The sequence below is a fragment of the Coregonus lavaretus genome (assembly GCF_964263955.1).
Source record: "Coregonus lavaretus genome assembly, contig: HAP1_SCAFFOLD_1095, whole genome shotgun sequence".
Taxonomy (NCBI): domain Eukaryota; kingdom Metazoa; phylum Chordata; class Actinopteri; order Salmoniformes; family Salmonidae; genus Coregonus; species Coregonus lavaretus.
Genome location: NW_028156957.1, coordinates 132,501 through 150,888, shown reverse-complemented (window position 1 = coordinate 150,888; position 18,388 = coordinate 132,501). Strand labels below are relative to the sequence as shown.

The window sequence follows — 18,388 nt, the reverse complement described above, 5'->3', positions numbered from 1 at the left end:
AGGAAGACTCACAACAAGACAATTAGTCCGCTCAGAGATAGTTTACATTCTGCTCTATAGTAGGGTTGCAAAAAATTCCCAGAATTCCAGAAATCCTGGTTGGAGTATTCTGGATTTCCTGCTGATTCCCACCTGATTCCTGGAATCTTCCAACCTGGATTTCTGTAATCCCACCCTACAGCAACACCAGCCTTACCTGAGATCATCTGCCTAAAGCCTAACCCCTACCCGAACCCTAACACTGTTATTTACTGACCTTTGCCCTTTGCCCCCTAGAACCCAGAGGACCAAGAGTGTGGGTCAGGAGCCCCTGAGGAGGCAGGGGTCGTCGTCTGCAGGTCGCGCCCCCCAGCTCCTCTCCGCTCAGGCCATCAAGCACATCTGGGTACGCACCGCCCTCTTCGAGAAGGTCCTGGACAAGGTCGTACAGTACATCGTGGATAACTCCAGGTAAAGAAAAATGGCAACTTCTCCATTAACTCACACTGCACTGTATGCAAAGCGCTATAGGTTATCAATGTCTGTTCCAGTCACGATTTCATTATTTGTAATTTAATTAGCTTTCTCCCTGTTGCTTTTGTTCTGCACACTACATTACTGCCTCTCTTGGATTCCCAGACCCCCTAATTTCATTCCCTGTTTTGTCTTACATTAGGCCTAATGGAGTCAGTTGAGTGGTGTTTTCTCATGTTGGACTCAATGCTCTTTTGTTGTTTCTCTGCACTGTGTGTGTGTGTGTGTGTGTGTGTGTGTTGTGTGTGTGTGTGTGTGTGTGTGTGTGTGTGTTGTATCTACAGTAAGTACTATGAGAGGGAGGCTCTGATGCATGACTCAGTGTTTGGACCCATCCTGGCATTTCTACTGGGTAAGTTGCCCCTAAGAGCTGTTATAATGCTACATTGGGTTGTTATAACGTCCCTATGGACTGTTATAATGCTACATTGGGTTGTTATAATGTCCCTATGGACTGTTATAATGCTACATTGGGTTGTTATAACGTCCCTATGGACTGTTATAATGCTACATTGGGTTGTTATAATGTCTCTACGGACTGTTATAATGCTACATTGGGTTGTTATAATGTTCCTACGGACTGTTATAATGCTACATTGGGTTATAACGTCCCTATGGACTGTTATAATGCTACATTGGGTTGTTATAACGTCCCTATGGACTGTTATAATGCTACATTGGGTTGTTATAATGTCCCTATGGACTGTTATAATGCTACATTGGGTTGTTATAACGTCCCTATGGACTGTTATAATGCTACATTGGGTTGTTATAATGTCTCTACGGACTGTTATAATGCTACATTGGGTTGTTATAATGTTCCTACGGACTGTTATAATGCTACATTGGGTTGTTATAACGTCCCTATGGACTGTTTTAATGCTACATTGGGTTGTTATAACGTCCCTATGGACTGTTATAATGCTACATTGGGTTGTTATAACGTCCCTATGGACTGTTATAATGCTACATTGGGTTGTTATAATGTCCCTACGGAATGTTATAATGCTACATTGGGTTGTTTATCGTCTCTATGGACTGTTATAAAACAACATTGGGTTGTTTATCGTCCCTATGGACTGTTATAATGCTACATTGGGTTGTTATAATGTCCCTACGGACTGTTTTAATGCTACATTGGGTTGTTATAACGTCCCTATGGACTGTTTTAATGCTACATTGGGTTGTTATAACGTCCCTATGGACTGTTATAATGCTACATTGGGTTGTTATAATGTCCCTACGGACTGTTTTAATGCTACATTGGGTTGTTATAACGTCCCTATGGACTGTTATAATGCTACATTGGGTTGTTATAATGTCCCTACGGACTGTTTTAATGCTACATTGGGTTGTTATAACGTCCCTATGGACTGTTATAATGCTACATTGGGTTGTTTATTGTCTCTACGGACTGTTATAATGCTACATTGGGTTGTTATAATGTCCCTACGGACTGTTTTAATTCTACATTGGGTTGTTATAACGTCCCTATGGACTGTTATAATGCTACATTGGGTTGTTGTAATGTCCCTATGGACTGTTATAATGCTACATTGGGTTGTTATAACGTTCCTATGGACTGTTATAATGCTACATTGGGTTGTTGTAATGTCCCTATGGACTGTTATAATGCTATATTGGGTTGTTATAATGTCTCTACGGACTGTTATAATGCTACATTGGGTTGTTATAACGTCCCTATGGACTGTTATAATGCTACATTGGGTTGTTGTAATGTCCCTATGGACTGTTATAATGCTACATTGGGTTGTTATAATGTCTCTACGGACTGTTATAATGCTACATTGGGTTGTTATAACATCCCTATGGACTGTTATAATGCTACATTGGGTTGTTGTAATGTCCCTATGGACTGTTATAATGCTACATTGGGTTGTTGTAATGTCCCTATGGACTGTTATAATGCTACATTAGGTTGTTATAACGTCCCTATGGACATCGGACTGTTATAATGCTACATTGGGTTGTTATAATGTCCCTACGGACTGTTATAATGCTACATACTGTATATACTCGTTTTGCATATATTTACTCTCTCTCCCTCCCTCATTCTCACCCTCTTTTACCCCCTCTTTCCCTCCCCCCCTCTCTCTCCCCCCTCCCTCCTACAGTGGGTCCCTGTGCTCTGGAGTACACTAAGCTGAAGACGTCCGACCACTTCTGGACGGACCCGTCAGCCAACGAGTTGGTCCAGCGTCACCGGATCCACGGGGCCCACCGTGGTCAGGACGCTTCCCCCAGCAGGAGGCCCGCTCTGGGGGTGAGAGAGGCTGGGTCCCTGGGGGCCTGGGGAATGCATGGGGCACTTACTGGAGGAGTCGATCAATACAGTACAATAAATTCTTTAAGGATTCAATGAGCAGCATTGGCAATATTAATTTCCTTTATATTTATTTAGACAGGATAGTTCACTCAGTAACAATTGTTTTCCAGGGAGTCCTGGGAGTAGTCTCTCAGAGGGGCCTAGACCCTTGTAGTCAGACAATAGGGCTAAGTAACCAGAGGGTTATTGGTTCAAATCCCCAATGGGTAAAGGACCCAGTCAGTTTCAATCATGGTCACATGGTTTGCGTCCCAAATGGCACCATATACCCTATATAGTGCACAACTTTTGACCATAGCCCAAAGGGTGCCAGTCACGTTCTGTTAAAGGTCCCCAAAGCACACAGTTCCCTGGGTCGCTCCTCTTTTCAGTTCGCAGCTGCTAGCAACTGGAACGAGATGCAAAAACAGTCAAACTCCATCTCTACGTTCAAAGACTCAATCACGGACACTCTTACTGACGCTTGTGGCTGCTTCGCGTGATGTGTTTTAGTCTCTACCATTTTGTCCTTTGTGCCTAACAATGTTTGTGCCATGTTTGTGCTGCTACTATGTTGTGTTGTTTTCATGTTGTGTTGCTGTCATGTTGTGTTGTTGTCATGTATTTTTGCTGCCACGTTGTGTTGTTATCAAGTTGTGTTGCTACCATGTTGTGTTGCTGTTGTGTTGCTGTCAAGTTGTGTTGCTGTCATGTTGTGTTGTTGTCAGGTGTTGTTTTCATGTTGTGTTACTGCCATGTTGTCTTTTTATGTGTTGTTGTTGTGTTGTGTTGCTGTCATGTTGTGTTGTTGTCATGTTGTGTTTCTGCCAGGTTGTGTTGTTGTCATGTGTAGTTTTCATGTTGTGTTGTTGTCATGTTGTGTTGTGTTGCTGTCATGTTGTGTTGTTATCATGTTGTGTTGTTGTTGTGTTGTGTTGTTGTAATGTTGTGTTGCTGTCATGTTGTGTTGTCATGTGTTGCTGCCATGTTGTGTTGTTGTCATGTGTAGTTTTCATGTTGTGTTGTTGTCATGTTGTGTTGTGTTGCTGTCATGTTGTGTTGTTATCATGTTGTGTTGCTGCCATGTTGTGTTGTTGTAATGTTGTGTTGCTGTCATGTTGTGTTGTCATGTGTTGCTGCCATGTTGTGTTGTGGTGTTGTCATATTGTGTTGCTGCCAGGTTGTGGTGTTGTCATTTTGTGTTGTCAAGTTGTGTTGCTGCCATGTTGTGTTGTTCTTGTGTTGTAACGTTGTGTTGCTGCCATGTTGTGTTATGTGTTGCTGCCATGTGGTGGTGTTGTTGTGTTGCTCTCAAGTTGTGTTGTTGTCATGTTGTGTTGCTGTCATGTTGTGTTGTTGTCATGTTGTGTTTCTGCCAGGTTGTGTTGTTGTCATGTGTTGTTTTCATGTTGTGTTGTGTTGCTGTCATGTTGTGTTGCTGTCATGTTGTGTTGCTGTCATGTTGTGTTGCTGCCATGTTGTGTTGCTGCCATGTTGTGTTGCTGCCATGTTGTGTTGCTGTCATGTTGTGTTGTCATGTGTTGCTGCCATGTTGTGTTGTCATGTTGTGGTGTTGTCATATTGTGTTGCTGCCAGGTTGTGGTGTTGTCATTTTGTGTTGTCAAGTTGTGTTGCTGCCATGTTGTGTTGTTCTTGTGTTGTAACGTTGTGTTGCTGCCATGTTGTGTTATGTGTTGCTGCCATGTGGTGGTGTTGTTGTGTTGCTGTCAAGTTGTGTTGTTGTCATGTTGTGTTGCTGTCATGTTGTGTTGTTGTCATGTGTTGTTTTCATGTTGTGTTGCTGCCATGTTGTGTTATGTGTTGTTGTTATGTTGTGTTGCTGTCATGTGTTGTCATGTTCTGTTGTTGTCATGCTGTGTTGCTGCCAGGTTGTGGTGTTATGTATTGTTGTCATGTTGTGTTGCTGCCATGTCGTGTTGTTATCATGTGTTGTTGTTGTGTTGCTGTTGTGTTGTTGTCATGTTGTGTTTCTGCAATGTTGTGTTGTCATGTGTTGCTGTCATGTTGTGTTGTTGTCATGTTGTGTTGTTGTTATGTGTCGTTTTCATGTTGTTTACTGCCATGTTGTGTTGTTATGTGTTGTTGTCATGTTGTGTTGTTGTGTTGTTGTCATGTTGTGTTTCTGCCAGGTTGTGTTGTTGTCATGTGTTGTGTTGTTGTCATGTTGTGTTGCTGTCATGTTGTGTTGTTGTCAAGTTGTGTTGTCATGTTGTGTTGCTGTCATGTTGTGTTGTTATCATGTTGTGTTGTTGTCATGTTGTGTTGCTGCAATGTTGTGTTGCTGTCATGTTGTATTGTCATGTTGTGTTGCTGCCATGTTGTGTTGTGTTGTTGTGGTGTTGTGGTGTTGTCATATTGTGTTGCTGCCAGGTGGTGGTGTTGTCATTTTGTGTTGTCAAGTTGTGTTGCTGCCATGTTGTGTTGTTTTTGTGTTGTTCTTCTGTTCTTCTGTTGTAACGTTGTGTTGCTGCCATGTTGTGTTATGTGTTGCTGTCATGTGGTGGTGTTGTTTTGTTGCTGTCAAGTTGTGTTGTTGTCATGTTGTGTTTCTGTCATGTTGTGTTGTTGTCATGTGTTGTTTTCATGTTGTGTTGCTGCCATGTTGTGTTATGTGTTGTTGTCATGTTGTGTTGCTGTCATGTGTTGTCATGTTCTGTTGTTGTTGTGTTGCTGACAGGTTGTGGTGTTGTCATGTGTTGTTGTCATGTTGTGTTGATGTTGTGTTGTTGTGTTGTTGTCATGTTGTGTTTCTGCAATGTTGTGTTGTCATGTGTTGCTGTCATGTTGTGTTGTTGTCATGTTGTGTTGCTGTCATGTTGTGTTGTTGTCATGTTGTGTTGCTGTTGTGTTGTTCTGGAGGTGAAAGAAACACACACCTGTTTAGGCGAGGTGCTGGCTAGCAGAGTAGAACACCTGTTTAGGAGAGGTGCTGGCTAGCAGAGTAGAACACCTGTTTAGGAGAGGTGCTGGCCAGAGGAGTAGAACACCTGTTTAGGAGAGGTGCTGGCTAGCAGAGTAGAACACCTGTTTAGGAGAGGTGCTGGCTAGCAGAGTAGAACACCTGGTTAGGAGAGGTGCTGGCTAGCAGAGTAGAACACCTGTTTAGGAGAGGTGCTGGCTAGCAGAGTAGAACACCTGTTTAGGAGAGGTGCTGGCTAACAGAGTAGAACACCTGTTTAGGAGAGGTGCTGGCTAGCAGAGTAGAACACCTGTTTAGGAGAGGTGCTGGGTAGCAGAGTAGAACACCTGTTTAGGCGAGGTGCTGGCTAGCGGAGTAGAACACCTGTTTAGGAGAGGTGCTGGCCAGCAGAGTAGAACACTTGAAAAATAAAAGGAGAGTCTCACTCTAGGAGCTCAGATGCAATAATTGAATAACCTAATAATCAACGTTTGGACAGACAAGCTGTCTTCATCAGGGTATAATGACAAACACTGCGGGTCACTAGTTTATATAGGGTCCGAAAACACTTTACTGATACTGTCATCGGATCTTAGAATGTGCCAATGTTTGTGAACGATTCCCTTCATTTGTTCAGAGCACTTTGAATAGTAAGGTAGTAAGAACACAATAATGCTTCTTTTTGAGAGACTGTCCTTGAAAGAGATCATGTCTCGATTTATTTCTGATTTTCTCAATGGCAGTATTAATCTGACCATTTTTGTACCCCCTGTCCTTGAATTTTATTTGCTTTGTCAGCCATATTTCTATCGAAATCAGATTTTTTATTTTTTGCAAATTCTTTTAATTTGACAGAATTGGCTGTAGGGCAAATTGTTTTTCAAGGGAAGCAGGTGACAGCTATCAGGTGACAGCTATCAGGTGACAGCTATCAGGTGACAGCAATCAGGTGACAGCTATCAGGTGACAGCTATCAGGTGACAGCTATCAGGTGACGGCTATCAGGTGACAGCTATCAGGTGACAGCTATCAGGTGACAGCTATCAGGTGACGGCTATCAGGTGACAACTATCAGGTGACAGCTATCAGGTGACAGCTATCAGGTGACAGCTTTCAGGTGACAGCTATCAGGTGACAGCTTTCAGGTGACGGCTATCAGGTGACGGCTATCAGGTGACGGCTATCAGGTGACGGCTATCAGGTGACGGCTATCAGGTGACGGCTATCAGGTGACAGCTATCAGGTGACAGCTATCAGGTGACAGCTATCAGTAGGTTTCCTGTAAAGATCAGTGTATAGGAAAGCTATTCGCTGCTCTGGCACCCCAATGGTGGAACAAGCTCCCCCACGATGCCAGGACAGCGGAGTCACTGACCACCTTCCGGAGACACTTGAAACCCTACCTCTTTAAGGAATACCTGGAATAGTATAACAGTAATCCTTCTACCCCCCCCCCCCACCCCCCACGCTGCTGCCACTGGCTATCATAAGTTGAATGCACCAATTTGTAAGTCGCTCTGGATAAGAGCGTCTGCTAAATGATGTAAATGTAACTGTATAGAACATTATCCTCACACAAAATCAGAAGATCAATGGTTAAATAAATAAAATACAAAATTGGGGGACAATCAGTCAGGATCTGAGTCACGTCCTTACACACTCAATACTGAATAACGTAGACCTTTCTCATGGCCTGTTTCCCAGATCCGGAAGAGGCAGTCCAGCGTCAGCATGTCCGAGGATAAGTTTGCGGCGTCTGCTCGGGAATACGTGGAATCTCTTCACCAGAACTCCCGTACTCACCTGCTCTACGGCAAAAACAACGTCCTGGTCCAACCGGTAAGAGTACACAGAGTTTTAATACTGTGACATGTAGTAGTATTATTGTAGTACTGTAGAAATATTATAGTACAGCCAAGAAGAGGATCAGCCACCTCTCTGAGCCGGCTTCTTCGCTAGGTTTCTTCGCTAGGTTTCTTCCTCCTAGGTTCCTGCCTTCTAGCGAGTGTTTCCTGGCCACTGTGCATTTGCTTCTGCTTTGCTTGCTGTTTGGGGTTTTAGGCTGGGTATCTGTAAAGCACTTTGTGACAGCTGCTGATGTAAAAAGGGCTTTTATAAAATACATTTGATTGATTGATTAATTGAACTCAGGGATGGTCAATAAGGCTTTGGGGTAGTTAGTAAATACACCCTGAGAAAGTTGCTCCTATATGATCCAGTCTGTTTGTCTGCTTCCTATATGATCCAGTCTGTTTGTATCCTCCCTATATGATCCAGTCTGTTTGTCTCCTCCCTATATGATCCAGTCTGTTTGTCTCCTCCCTATATGATCCAGTCTGTTTGTCTCCTCCCTATATGATCCAGTCTGTTTGTCTCCTCCCTATATGATCCAGTCTGTTTGTCTCCTCCCTATATGATCCAGTCTGTTTGTCTCCTCCCTATATGATCCAGTCTGTTTGTCTCCTCCCTATATGATCCAGTCTGTTTGTCTCCTCCCTATATGATCCAGTCTGTTTGTCTGCTTCCTATATGATCCAGTCTGTTTGTATCCTCCCTATATGATCCAGTCTGTTTGTCTGCTTCCTATATGATCCAGTCTGTTCGTCTCCTCCCTATATGATCCAGTCTGTTTTCTGCTTCCTATATGATCCAGTCTGTTTGTCTCCTCCCTATATGATCCAGTCTGTTTGTCTCCTCCCTATATGATCCAGTCTGTTTGTATCCTCCCTATATGATCCAGTCTGTTTGTCTGCTTCCTATATGATCCAGTCTGTTTGTCTCCTCCCTATATGATCCAGTCTGTTTGTCTGCTTCCTATATGATCCAGTCTGTTTGTCTCCTCCCTATATGATCCAGTCTGTTTGTCTGCTTCCTATATGATCCAGTCTGTTTGTCTCCTCCCTATATGATCCAGTCTGTTTGTCTCCTCCCTATATGATCCAGTCTGTTTGTCTCCTCCCTATATGATCCAGTCTGTTTGTCTCCTCCCTATATGATCCAGTCTGTTTGTCTCCTCCCTATATGATCCAGTCTGTTTGTCTCCTCCCTATATGATCCAGTCTGTTTGTCTCCTCCCTATATGATCCAGTCTGTTTGTCTGCTTCCTATATGATCCAGTCTGTTTGTATCCTCCCTATATGATCCAGTCTGTTTGTCTGCTTCCTATATGATCCAGTCTGTTCGTCTCCTCCCTATATGATCCAGTCTGTTTTCTGCTTCCTATATGATCCAGTCTGTTTGTCTCCTCCCTATATGATCCAGTCTGTTTGTCTCCTCCCTATATGATCCAGTCTGTTTGTATCCTCCCTATATGATCCAGTCTGTTTGTCTGCTCCCTATATGATCCAGTCTGTTTGTCTCCTCCCTATATGATCCAGTCTGTTTGTCTGCTTCCTATATGATCCAGTCTGTTTGTCTCCTCCCTATATGATCCAGTCTGTTTGTCTGCTTCCTATATGATCCAGTCTGTTTGTCTCCTCCCTATATGATCCAGTCTGTTTGTCTCCTCCCTATATGATCCAGTATGTTTGTCTCCTCCCTATATGATCCAGTCTGTTTGTCTGCTTCCTATATGATCCAGTCTGTTTGTCTCCTCCCTATATGATCCAGTCTGTTTGTCTCCTCCCTATATGATCCAGTCTGTTTGTCTCCTCCCTATATGATCCAGTCTGTTTGTCTCCTCCCTATATGATCCAGTCTGTTTGTCTGCTCCCTATATGATCCAGTCTGTTTGTCTCCTCCTTATATGATCCAGTCTGTTTGTCTCCTCCCTATATGATCCAGTCTGTTTGTCTCCTCCCTATATGATCCAGTCTGTTTGTCTCCTCCCTATATGATCCAGTCTGTTTGTCTCCTCCCTATATGATCCAGTCTGTTTGTCTCCTCCCTATATGATCCAGTCTGTTTGTCTCCTCCCTATATGATCCAGTCTGTTTGTCTCCTCCCTATATGATCCAGTCTGTTTGTCTGCTTCCTATATGATCCAGTATGTTTGTCTCCTCCCTATATGATCCAGTCTGTTTGTCTGCTTCCTATATGATCCAGTCTGTTTGTCTCCTCCCTATATGATCCAGTCTGTTTGTCTCCTCCCTATATGATCCAGTCTGTTTGTCTCCTCCCTATATGATCCAGTCTGTTTGTCTCCTCCCTATATGATCCAGTCTGTTTGTCTGCTCCCTATATGATCCAGTCTGTTTGTCTGCTTCCTATATGATCCAGTCTGTTTGTCTCCTCCCTATATGATCCAGTCTGTTTGTCTGCTTCCTATATGACCCAGTCTGTTTGTCTCCTCCCTATATGATCCAGTCTGTTTGTCTCCTCCCTATATAATCCAGTCTGTTTGTCTCCTCCCTATATGATCCAGTCTGTTTGTCTCCTCCCTATATGACCCAGTCTGTTTGTCTCCTCCCTATATGATCCAGTCTGTTTGTCTGCTTCCTATATGATCCAGTCTGTTTGTCTCCTTCCTATATGATCCAGTCTGTTTGTCTAGATCATATAGGGAGCAGACTAACAGACTGGATCAGTGTCCTTGTGTGATCTCGCTCTCCGTAGCAGATGTGAGTAAGACCTTTAAACAGGTCAACATTCACAAGGCCGCAGGGCCAGACAGATTACCAGGACGCGTACTCAGAGCATGCGCTGACCAGCTGGCCAGTGTCTTCACTGACATTTTCAACCTCTCCCTGACCCACGTTTCGAACAGACCACCATAGTCCCTGTGCCCAAGAACGCCAAGGTAAACTGTCTAAATGACTACTGACCTGTAGCCCACTCATCTGTAGCCATGACATGCTTTGAAAGGCTGGTCATGGCTCACATCAACACCATCATCCCAGACACCCTGGACCCACTCCAATTAGCATACCGCCCCAACAGATCCACAGATGACGCATTCTCTATTGCACTCCACACTGCCCCTTCCCACCTGGATAAGAGGAACACCTATGTGAGAATGCTGTTCATTGACTAAAGCTCAGTTTTAAACACCATAGTGCCCTCCAAGATCATCACTAAGCTAAGGAACCAGGGACTGAACACCTCCCTCTGCATCTGGATCCTGGACTTCCTGACGGGTCACCCACAGGTGGTGAGGGTAGGCAACAAGACATCTGCCACGCTGACCCTCAAACGGGGGCCCCTCAGGGGTACGTGCTCAGTCCCCTCCTGTACTCCCTGTTCACCCACGACTGCGTGGCTGCGCACGACTCCAACACCATCATTAAGTTTGCTGTTGACATGACGGTGGTAGGACTGATCACCCACGACGATGAGACAGCCTATAGGGAGGAGGTCAGTGACCTGGCAGTGTGGTGACAGGACAACAACTTCTCCCTCAACGTCAGCAAGACAAAGGAGCTGATCGTGGACTACAGGAAACAGAGGGCCGAGCACGGCCCCATCCACATCGACGGGGTTGTAGTGGAGTGGGTCGAGAGCTTCAAGTTCCTCGGTGTCCACACCACTACGGAATTAACATGGTCCACACACACCAACACAGTCGTGAAGAAGGCACGAAAATGCCTCTTCCCCCTCAGGAGGCTGAAAAGATTTGGCATGGGCCCTCAGATCCTCAAAACGTTCTACAGCTGCATCATTGAGAGCATCTTGACTGGCTGCATCACCGCTTGGTACGGGAACTGCTTGGATTCCGACCGCAAGGTGCTACAGAGGGTAGTGCGTACGGCCCAGTACATCACTGGGGCCGAGCTCCCTGCCATCCAGGACCTCTATACCAGGCGGTGTCAGAGGAAGGCCCGGAAAATTGTCAATACTTTTCAATACTCTAGCACCCTCCCCTGTTTGCAATACCCCAGCACCCTCCCCCTGTTTTCAATACTCCAGCACCCTCCCCTGTTTTCAATACTCCAGCACCCTCCCCTGTTTTCAACACTTCAGCACCCTCCCCTGTTTTCAATACTCCAGCACCCTCCCCTGTTTTCAACACTCCAGCACCCTCCCCTTGTGAGGATAACGACACTGAGCCTTTTTCTAAAATGTTTTATGACATTGGAGAACACATTGGGAGGGATCTTAGACCTTTCCTCCATACGGAATCTTTCCAGATCCTTGATACCCTTCGTCTGCTCTTATGGACTGCCCACTTCAATTCAAACCACAGGTTTTCAATAGGGTTCAAGTCCGGAGACTGAGATGGCCATTGCAAAATGTTGATTTTGTGGTCAATTAACCATTTCTTTGTGGATTTTGATATGTGCTTGGGGTTAGTGTCTTGCTGATCCACGAGTGTCAGCCTCCTGGCAGAGGAAACCAGGTGTTGGGCTAAAATGTCCTGGTACTGGGTAAAGTTCATGATGCTGTTGACCTTAACAAGGGCCCCAGGACCAGTGGAAGCTAAATAGCCCCGTAACATCACAGATCCACCACTATATTTTACAGTAGGTACAAGGTAACCTTTCTGCATATGCTTCTGTTTTTCAACACCAAACCCACCACTGGTGTGCACGGCCAAATAACTATTATTTTCATGAGACCGTTGATAATTGGCACTTGGATTGGAACCGGTGTTATGGTCAGATGACATAGAAATAAAGGTCTTTGCCCCCCCCCCCCCCATATAGAAGAAAGAAATGGAGGTGTTGCGGGGGTACCTGTCCCTTCACCAGGCAGGGGACAACCTCACCCTGAAGTGGACCCCTAACCAGCTCATCAACGGCACCCTGGGGGACTGTGACCTGGAGAAGAGGTAGGTACAGCCCTGCGGGAACATAGGCATGAAGTTGTATTTTTATTTTAATTTTTTATTTTTTTGTTTACTTTTATTTAACTAGGCAAGTCAGTTAAGAACTAATTCTTATTTACAATGACGTCCTACACCGGCCAAACCCGGACGACGCTGGGCCAATTGTGCGCTGCCCTATGGGACTCCCAATCACGGCCGGTTGTGATACAGCCTGGAATCGAACCAGTGGGCTCTGTAGTGACGCCTCAAGCACTGAGATGCAGTGCCTTAGACCGCTGCTCCACTCGGTCTGTAGTGACGCCTCAAGCACTGAGATGCAGTGCCTTAGACCGCTGCGCCACTCGGTCTGTAGTGACGCCTCAAGCACTGAGATGCAGTGCCTTAGACCGCTGAGATGCAGTGCCTTAGACCGCTGAGATGCAGTGCCTTAGACCGCTGAGATGCAGTGCCTTAGACCGCTGAGATGCAGTGCCTTAGACCGCTAATATGCAGTGCCTTAGACCGCTGAGATGCAGTGCCTTAGACCGCTGAGATGCAGTGCCTTAGACCGCTGAGATGCAGTGCCTTAGACCGCTGCGCCACTCGTCTCCTCCCTCCCTGTATATAGAAACATATTGTGATGGAGACCCTCCTATTTGACCCACTGAAGACCTTTCCCGGTCAGAGAGTTAAGGCAACCTCACAGAGTTACCACACAGAGAGTTACCTCACAGAGAGTTACCTCACAGAGAGTTACCTCACAGAGAGTTACCACACAGAGAGTTACCACACAGAGAGTTACCTCACAGAGAGTTACCTCACAGAGAGTTACCACACAGAGAGTTACCTCACAGAGAGTTACCACACAGAGAGTTACCTCACAGAGAGTTACCACACAGAGAGTTACCACACAGAGAGTTACCACACAGAGAGTTACCTCACAGAGAGTTACCACACAGAGAGTTACCTCACAGAGAGTTACCACACAGAGAGTTACCTCACAGAGAGTTACCACACAGAGAGTTACCTCACAGAGAGTTACCTCACAGAGAGTTACCTCACAGAGAGTTACCACACAGAGAGTTACCACACAGAGAGTTACCACACAGAGAGTTACCACACAGAGAGTTACCTCACAGAGAGTTACCACACAGAGAGTTACCACACAGAGAGTTACCACACAGAGAGTTACCTCACAGAGAGTTACCTCACAGAGAGTTACCACACAGAGAGTTACCACACAGAGAGTTACCTCACAGAGAGTTACCTCACAGAGAGTTACCACACAGAGAGTTACCTCACAGAGAGTTACCTCACAGAGAGTTACCACACAGAGAGTTACCTCACAGAGAGTTACCTCACAGAGAGTTACCACACAGAGAGTTACCTCACAGAGAGTTACCTCACAGAGAGTTACCACACAGAGAGTTACCTCACAGAGAGTTACCACACACAGGGGCCGCTATTGCCAAGCAGGAGTAATGATCCTGGAAATGGTACAGAGAAAGAGAGAGAGTGCAATAAATACAACATGACAACTATACATCTATATATATATACATCTATATAATATATATATATATATATATATATATATATATATATATATATATATATATATATATATACAGTGGGGAAAAAAAGTATTTAGTCAGCCACCAATTGTGCAAGTTCTCCCACTTAAAAAGATGAGAGGCCTGTAATTTTCATCATAGGTACACGTCAACTATGACAGACAAAATGAGGAAAAAAATTCCAGAAAATCACATTGTAGGATTTTTAATGAATTTATTTGCAAATTATGGTGGAAAATAAGTATTTGGTCAATAACAAAAGTTTCTCAATACTTTGTTATATACCCTTTGTTGGCAATGACACAGGTCAAACGTTTTCTGTAAGTCTTCACAAGGTTTTCACACACTGTTGCTGGTATTTTGGCCCATTCCTCCATGCAGATCTCCTCTAGAGCAGTGAATTTTTGGGGCTGTCGCTGGGCAACACGGACTTTCAACTCCCTCCAAATATTTTCTATGGGGTTGAGATCTGGAGACTGGCTAGGCCACTCCAGGACCTTGAAATGCTTCTTACGAAGCCACTCCTTCGTTGCCCGGGCGGTGTGTTTGGGATCATTGTCATGCTGAAAGACCCAGCCACGTTTCATCTTCAATGCCCTTGCTGATGGAAGGAGGTTTTCACTCAAAATCTCACGATACATGGCCCCATTCATTCTTTCCTTTACACGGATCAGTCGTCCTGGTCCCTTTGCAGAAAAACAGCCCCAAAGCATGATGTTTCCACCCCCATGCTTCACAGTAGGTATGCTGCTCTTTGGATGCAACTCAGCATTCTTTGTCCTCCAAACACGACGAGTTGAGTTTTTACCAAAAAGTTATATTTTGGTTTCATCTGACCATATGACATTCTCCCAATCCTCTTCTGGATCATCCAAATGCACTCTAGCAAACTTCAGACGGGCCTGGACATGTACTGGCTTAAGCAGGGGGACACATCTGGCACTGCAGGATTTGAAACCCTGGCGGCGTAGTGTGTTACTGATGGTAGGCTTTGTTACTTTGGTCCCAGCTCTCTGCAGGTCATTCACTAGGCCCCCCCGTGTGGTTCTGGGATTTTTGCTCACCGTTCTTGTGATCATTTTGACCCCACGGGGTGAGATCTTGCGTGGAGCCCCAGATCGAGGGAGATTATCAGTGGTCTTGTATGTCTTCCATTTCCTAAAAATTGCTCCCACAGTTGATTTCTTCAAACCAAGCTGCTTACCTATTGCAGATTCAGTCTTCCCAGCCTGGTGCAGGTCTACAATTTTGTTTCTGGTGTCCTTTGACAGCTCTTTGGTCTTGGCCATAGTGGAGTTTGGAGTGTGACTGTTTGAGGTTGTGGACAGGTGTCTTTTATACTGATAACAAGTTCAAACAGGTGCCATTAATACAGGTAATGAGTGGAGGACAGAGGAGCCTCTTAAAGAAGAAGTTACAGGTCTGTGAGAGCCAGAAATCTTGCTTGTTTGTAGGTGACCAAATACTTATTTTCCACCATAATTTGCAAATAAATTCATTAAAAATCCTACAATGTGATTTTCTGGATTTTTTTTCCTCAATTTGTCTGTCATAGTTGACGTGTACCTATGATGAAAATTACAGGCCTCTCTCATCTTTTTAAGTGGGAGAACTTTCACAATTGGTGGCTGACTAAATACTTATTTTCCCCACTGTATATATATAGAGGAATGTAATGTAATGGTGTATTATAAATATATATAGAGAGAATGATGAATAGAACAAAGGACTGTATAAATATTAACATACAGTGGGGAAAAAAAGTATTTAGTCAGCCACCAATTGTGCAAGTTCTCCCACTTAAAAAGATGAGAGAGGCCTGTAATTTTCATCATAGGTACATGTCAACTATGACAGACAAAATGAGAGAAAAAAATCCAGAAAATCACATTGTAGGATTTTTTATGAATTTATTTGCAAATTATGGTGGAAAATAAGTATTTGGTCACCTACAAACAAGCAAGATTTCTGGCTCTCACAGACCTGTAACTTCTTCTTTAAGAGGCTCCTCTGTCCTCCACTCGTTACCTGTATTAATGGCACCTGTTTGAACTTGTTATCAGTATAAAAGACACCTGTCCACAACCTCAAACAGTCACACTCCAAACTCCACTATGGCCAAGACCAAAGAGCTGTCAAAGGACACCAGAAACAAAATTGTAGACCTGCACCAGGCTGGGAAGACTGAATCTGCAATAGGTAAGCAGCTTGGTTTGAAGAAATCAACTGTGGGAGCAATTATTAGGAAATGGAAGACATACAAGACCACTGGTAATCTCCCTCGATCTGGGGCTCCACGCAAGATCTCACCCCGTGGGGTCAAAATGATCACAAGAACGGTGAGCAAAAATCCCAGAACCACACGGGGGGACCTAGTGAATGACCTGCAGAGAGCTGGGACCAAAGTAACAAAGCCTACCATCAGTAACACACTACGCCGCCAAGGACTCAAATCCTGCAGTGCCAGACGTGTCCCCCTGCTTAAGCCAGTACATGTCCAGGCCCGTCTGAAGTTTGCTAGAGTGCATTTTGATGATCCAGAAGAGGATTTGGAGAATGTCATATGGTCAGATGAAACCAAAATATAACTTTTTGGTAAAAACTCAACTCGTCGTGTTTGGAGGACAAAGAATGATGAGTTGCATCCAAAGAACACCATACCTACTGTGAAGCATGGGGGTGGAAACATCATGCTTTGGGGCTGTTTTTCTGCAAAGGGACCAGGACGACTGATCCGTGTAAAGGAAAGAATGAATGGGGCCATGTATCGTGAGATTTTGAGTGAAAACCTCCTTCCATCAGCAAGGGCATTGAAGATGAAACGTGGCTGGGTCTTTCAGCATGACAATGATCCCAAACACACCGCCCGGGCAACGAAGGAGTGGCTTCGTAAGAAGCATTTCAAGGTCTTGGAGTGGCCTAGCCAGTCTCCAGATCTCAACCCCATAGAAAATATTTGGAGGGAGTTGAAAGTCCGTGTTGCCCAGCGACAGCCCCAAAACATCACTGCTCTAGAGGAGATCTGCATGGAGGAATGGGCCAAAATACCAGCAACAGTGTGTGAAAACCTTGTGAAGACTTACAGAAAACGTTTGACCTGTGTCATTGCCAACAAAGTATTGAGAAACTTTTGTTATTGACCAAATACTTATTTTCCACCATAATTTGCAAATAAATTCATTAAAAATCCTACAATGTGATTTTCAGGATTGTTTTTCCCTCATTTTGTCTGTCATAGTTGACGTGTACCTATGATGAAAATTACAGGCCTCTCTCATCTTTTTAAGTGGGAGAACTTGACAATTGGTGGCTGACTAAATACTTTTTTTCCCCCACTGTATGCTTGCTGTATGTACATCATTGTGTATAACCTGTCACCCCCTCAACCCCCTAATCGCCCAACACCCCACCATTACACCCTGGATGTAGCTCTCACCCATGTCGAAATGTATTGGTTGAATAGTTGGCCTTTTCATAAAATGGCACAATAATTTAATTCGCTCACTTTTCTCTCTCTGTCTCTCGGTCTCTCTCTCTCTCTCTCTCTCTCTCTCTCTCTCTCTCTCTCTCTCTCTCTCTCTCTCTCTGTCTGTCTGTCTGTCTGTCTGTCTGTCTGTCTGTCTGTCTGTCTGTCTGTCTGTCTGTCTGTCTGTCTGTCTGTCTGTCTGTCTGTCTGTCTGTCTGTCTGTCTGTCTGTCTGTCTGTCTGTCTGTCTGTCTGTCTGTCTGTATGTCTGTCTGTCTGTCTGTCTGTCTGTCTGTCTGTCTGTCTGTATGTCTGTCTGTCTGTCTGTCTGTCTGTCTGTCTGTCTGTATGTCTGTCTGTCTGTCTGTCTGTCTGTCTGTCTGTCTGTCTCTCTCTCTCTCTGTCTCTCTCCCTCTCTCTCTCTCTCTCTCTCTCTCTGTCTCTCTCTCTCTGTCTCTTGGTCTCTCTCTCTCTCTCTCTCTCTGTTTTCTCTCTCTCTCTCTCTCTGTTTTCTCTCTATCTCTCTCAGTATTTATTGGGACTATGCGTTGACCGTGCCTTTACGACAGATCGTGTGCATTCACTGTCACCAGCAACGTGAGTCTCCACACACACACACACACACACACACACACACACACACACACACACACACACACACACACACACACACACACACACACACGTACGCGCACACACACACACACACACACACACACACATTCCTAACACGCTATTACAGTCTACCTCATTATTTCCCATCAACCCCAGTGTTACGGAGAAACTGGAAGCCTTTCCCTTCTCCAGGGATCCATTCCACCATGACACCTGGGTTGTCATAGGAGGGGTCCCCGATGGCAACCTATCACCTATATAGTGGTTCTACTTTTGAGCAGGAATAGGGAATA

The 18,388-nt window shown here is 44.7% G+C and overlaps 1 protein-coding gene across 1 annotated transcript in view; it reads left to right on the top strand.

The window, feature by feature from the left end:
* Positions 1-216: 216 nt before the first annotated feature.
* LOC311125993 (small G protein signaling modulator 2-like) overlaps positions 217-18,388 on the top strand; it is a gene marked incomplete at its 5' end in the record, with an annotated part of 66,608 nt that continues 48,436 nt past the window's right edge. The window contains 6 exons of the mRNA XM_084200016.1: positions 217-450; positions 798-865; positions 2,649-2,797; positions 7,464-7,598; positions 12,341-12,465; positions 18,010-18,077. Of these exons, the coding sequence (XP_084056142.1) occupies positions 217-450; positions 798-865; positions 2,649-2,797; positions 7,464-7,598; positions 12,341-12,465; positions 18,010-18,077 (779 nt within the window). The remainder of the gene's footprint in view (positions 451-797; positions 866-2,648; positions 2,798-7,463; positions 7,599-12,340; positions 12,466-18,009; positions 18,078-18,388) is intronic.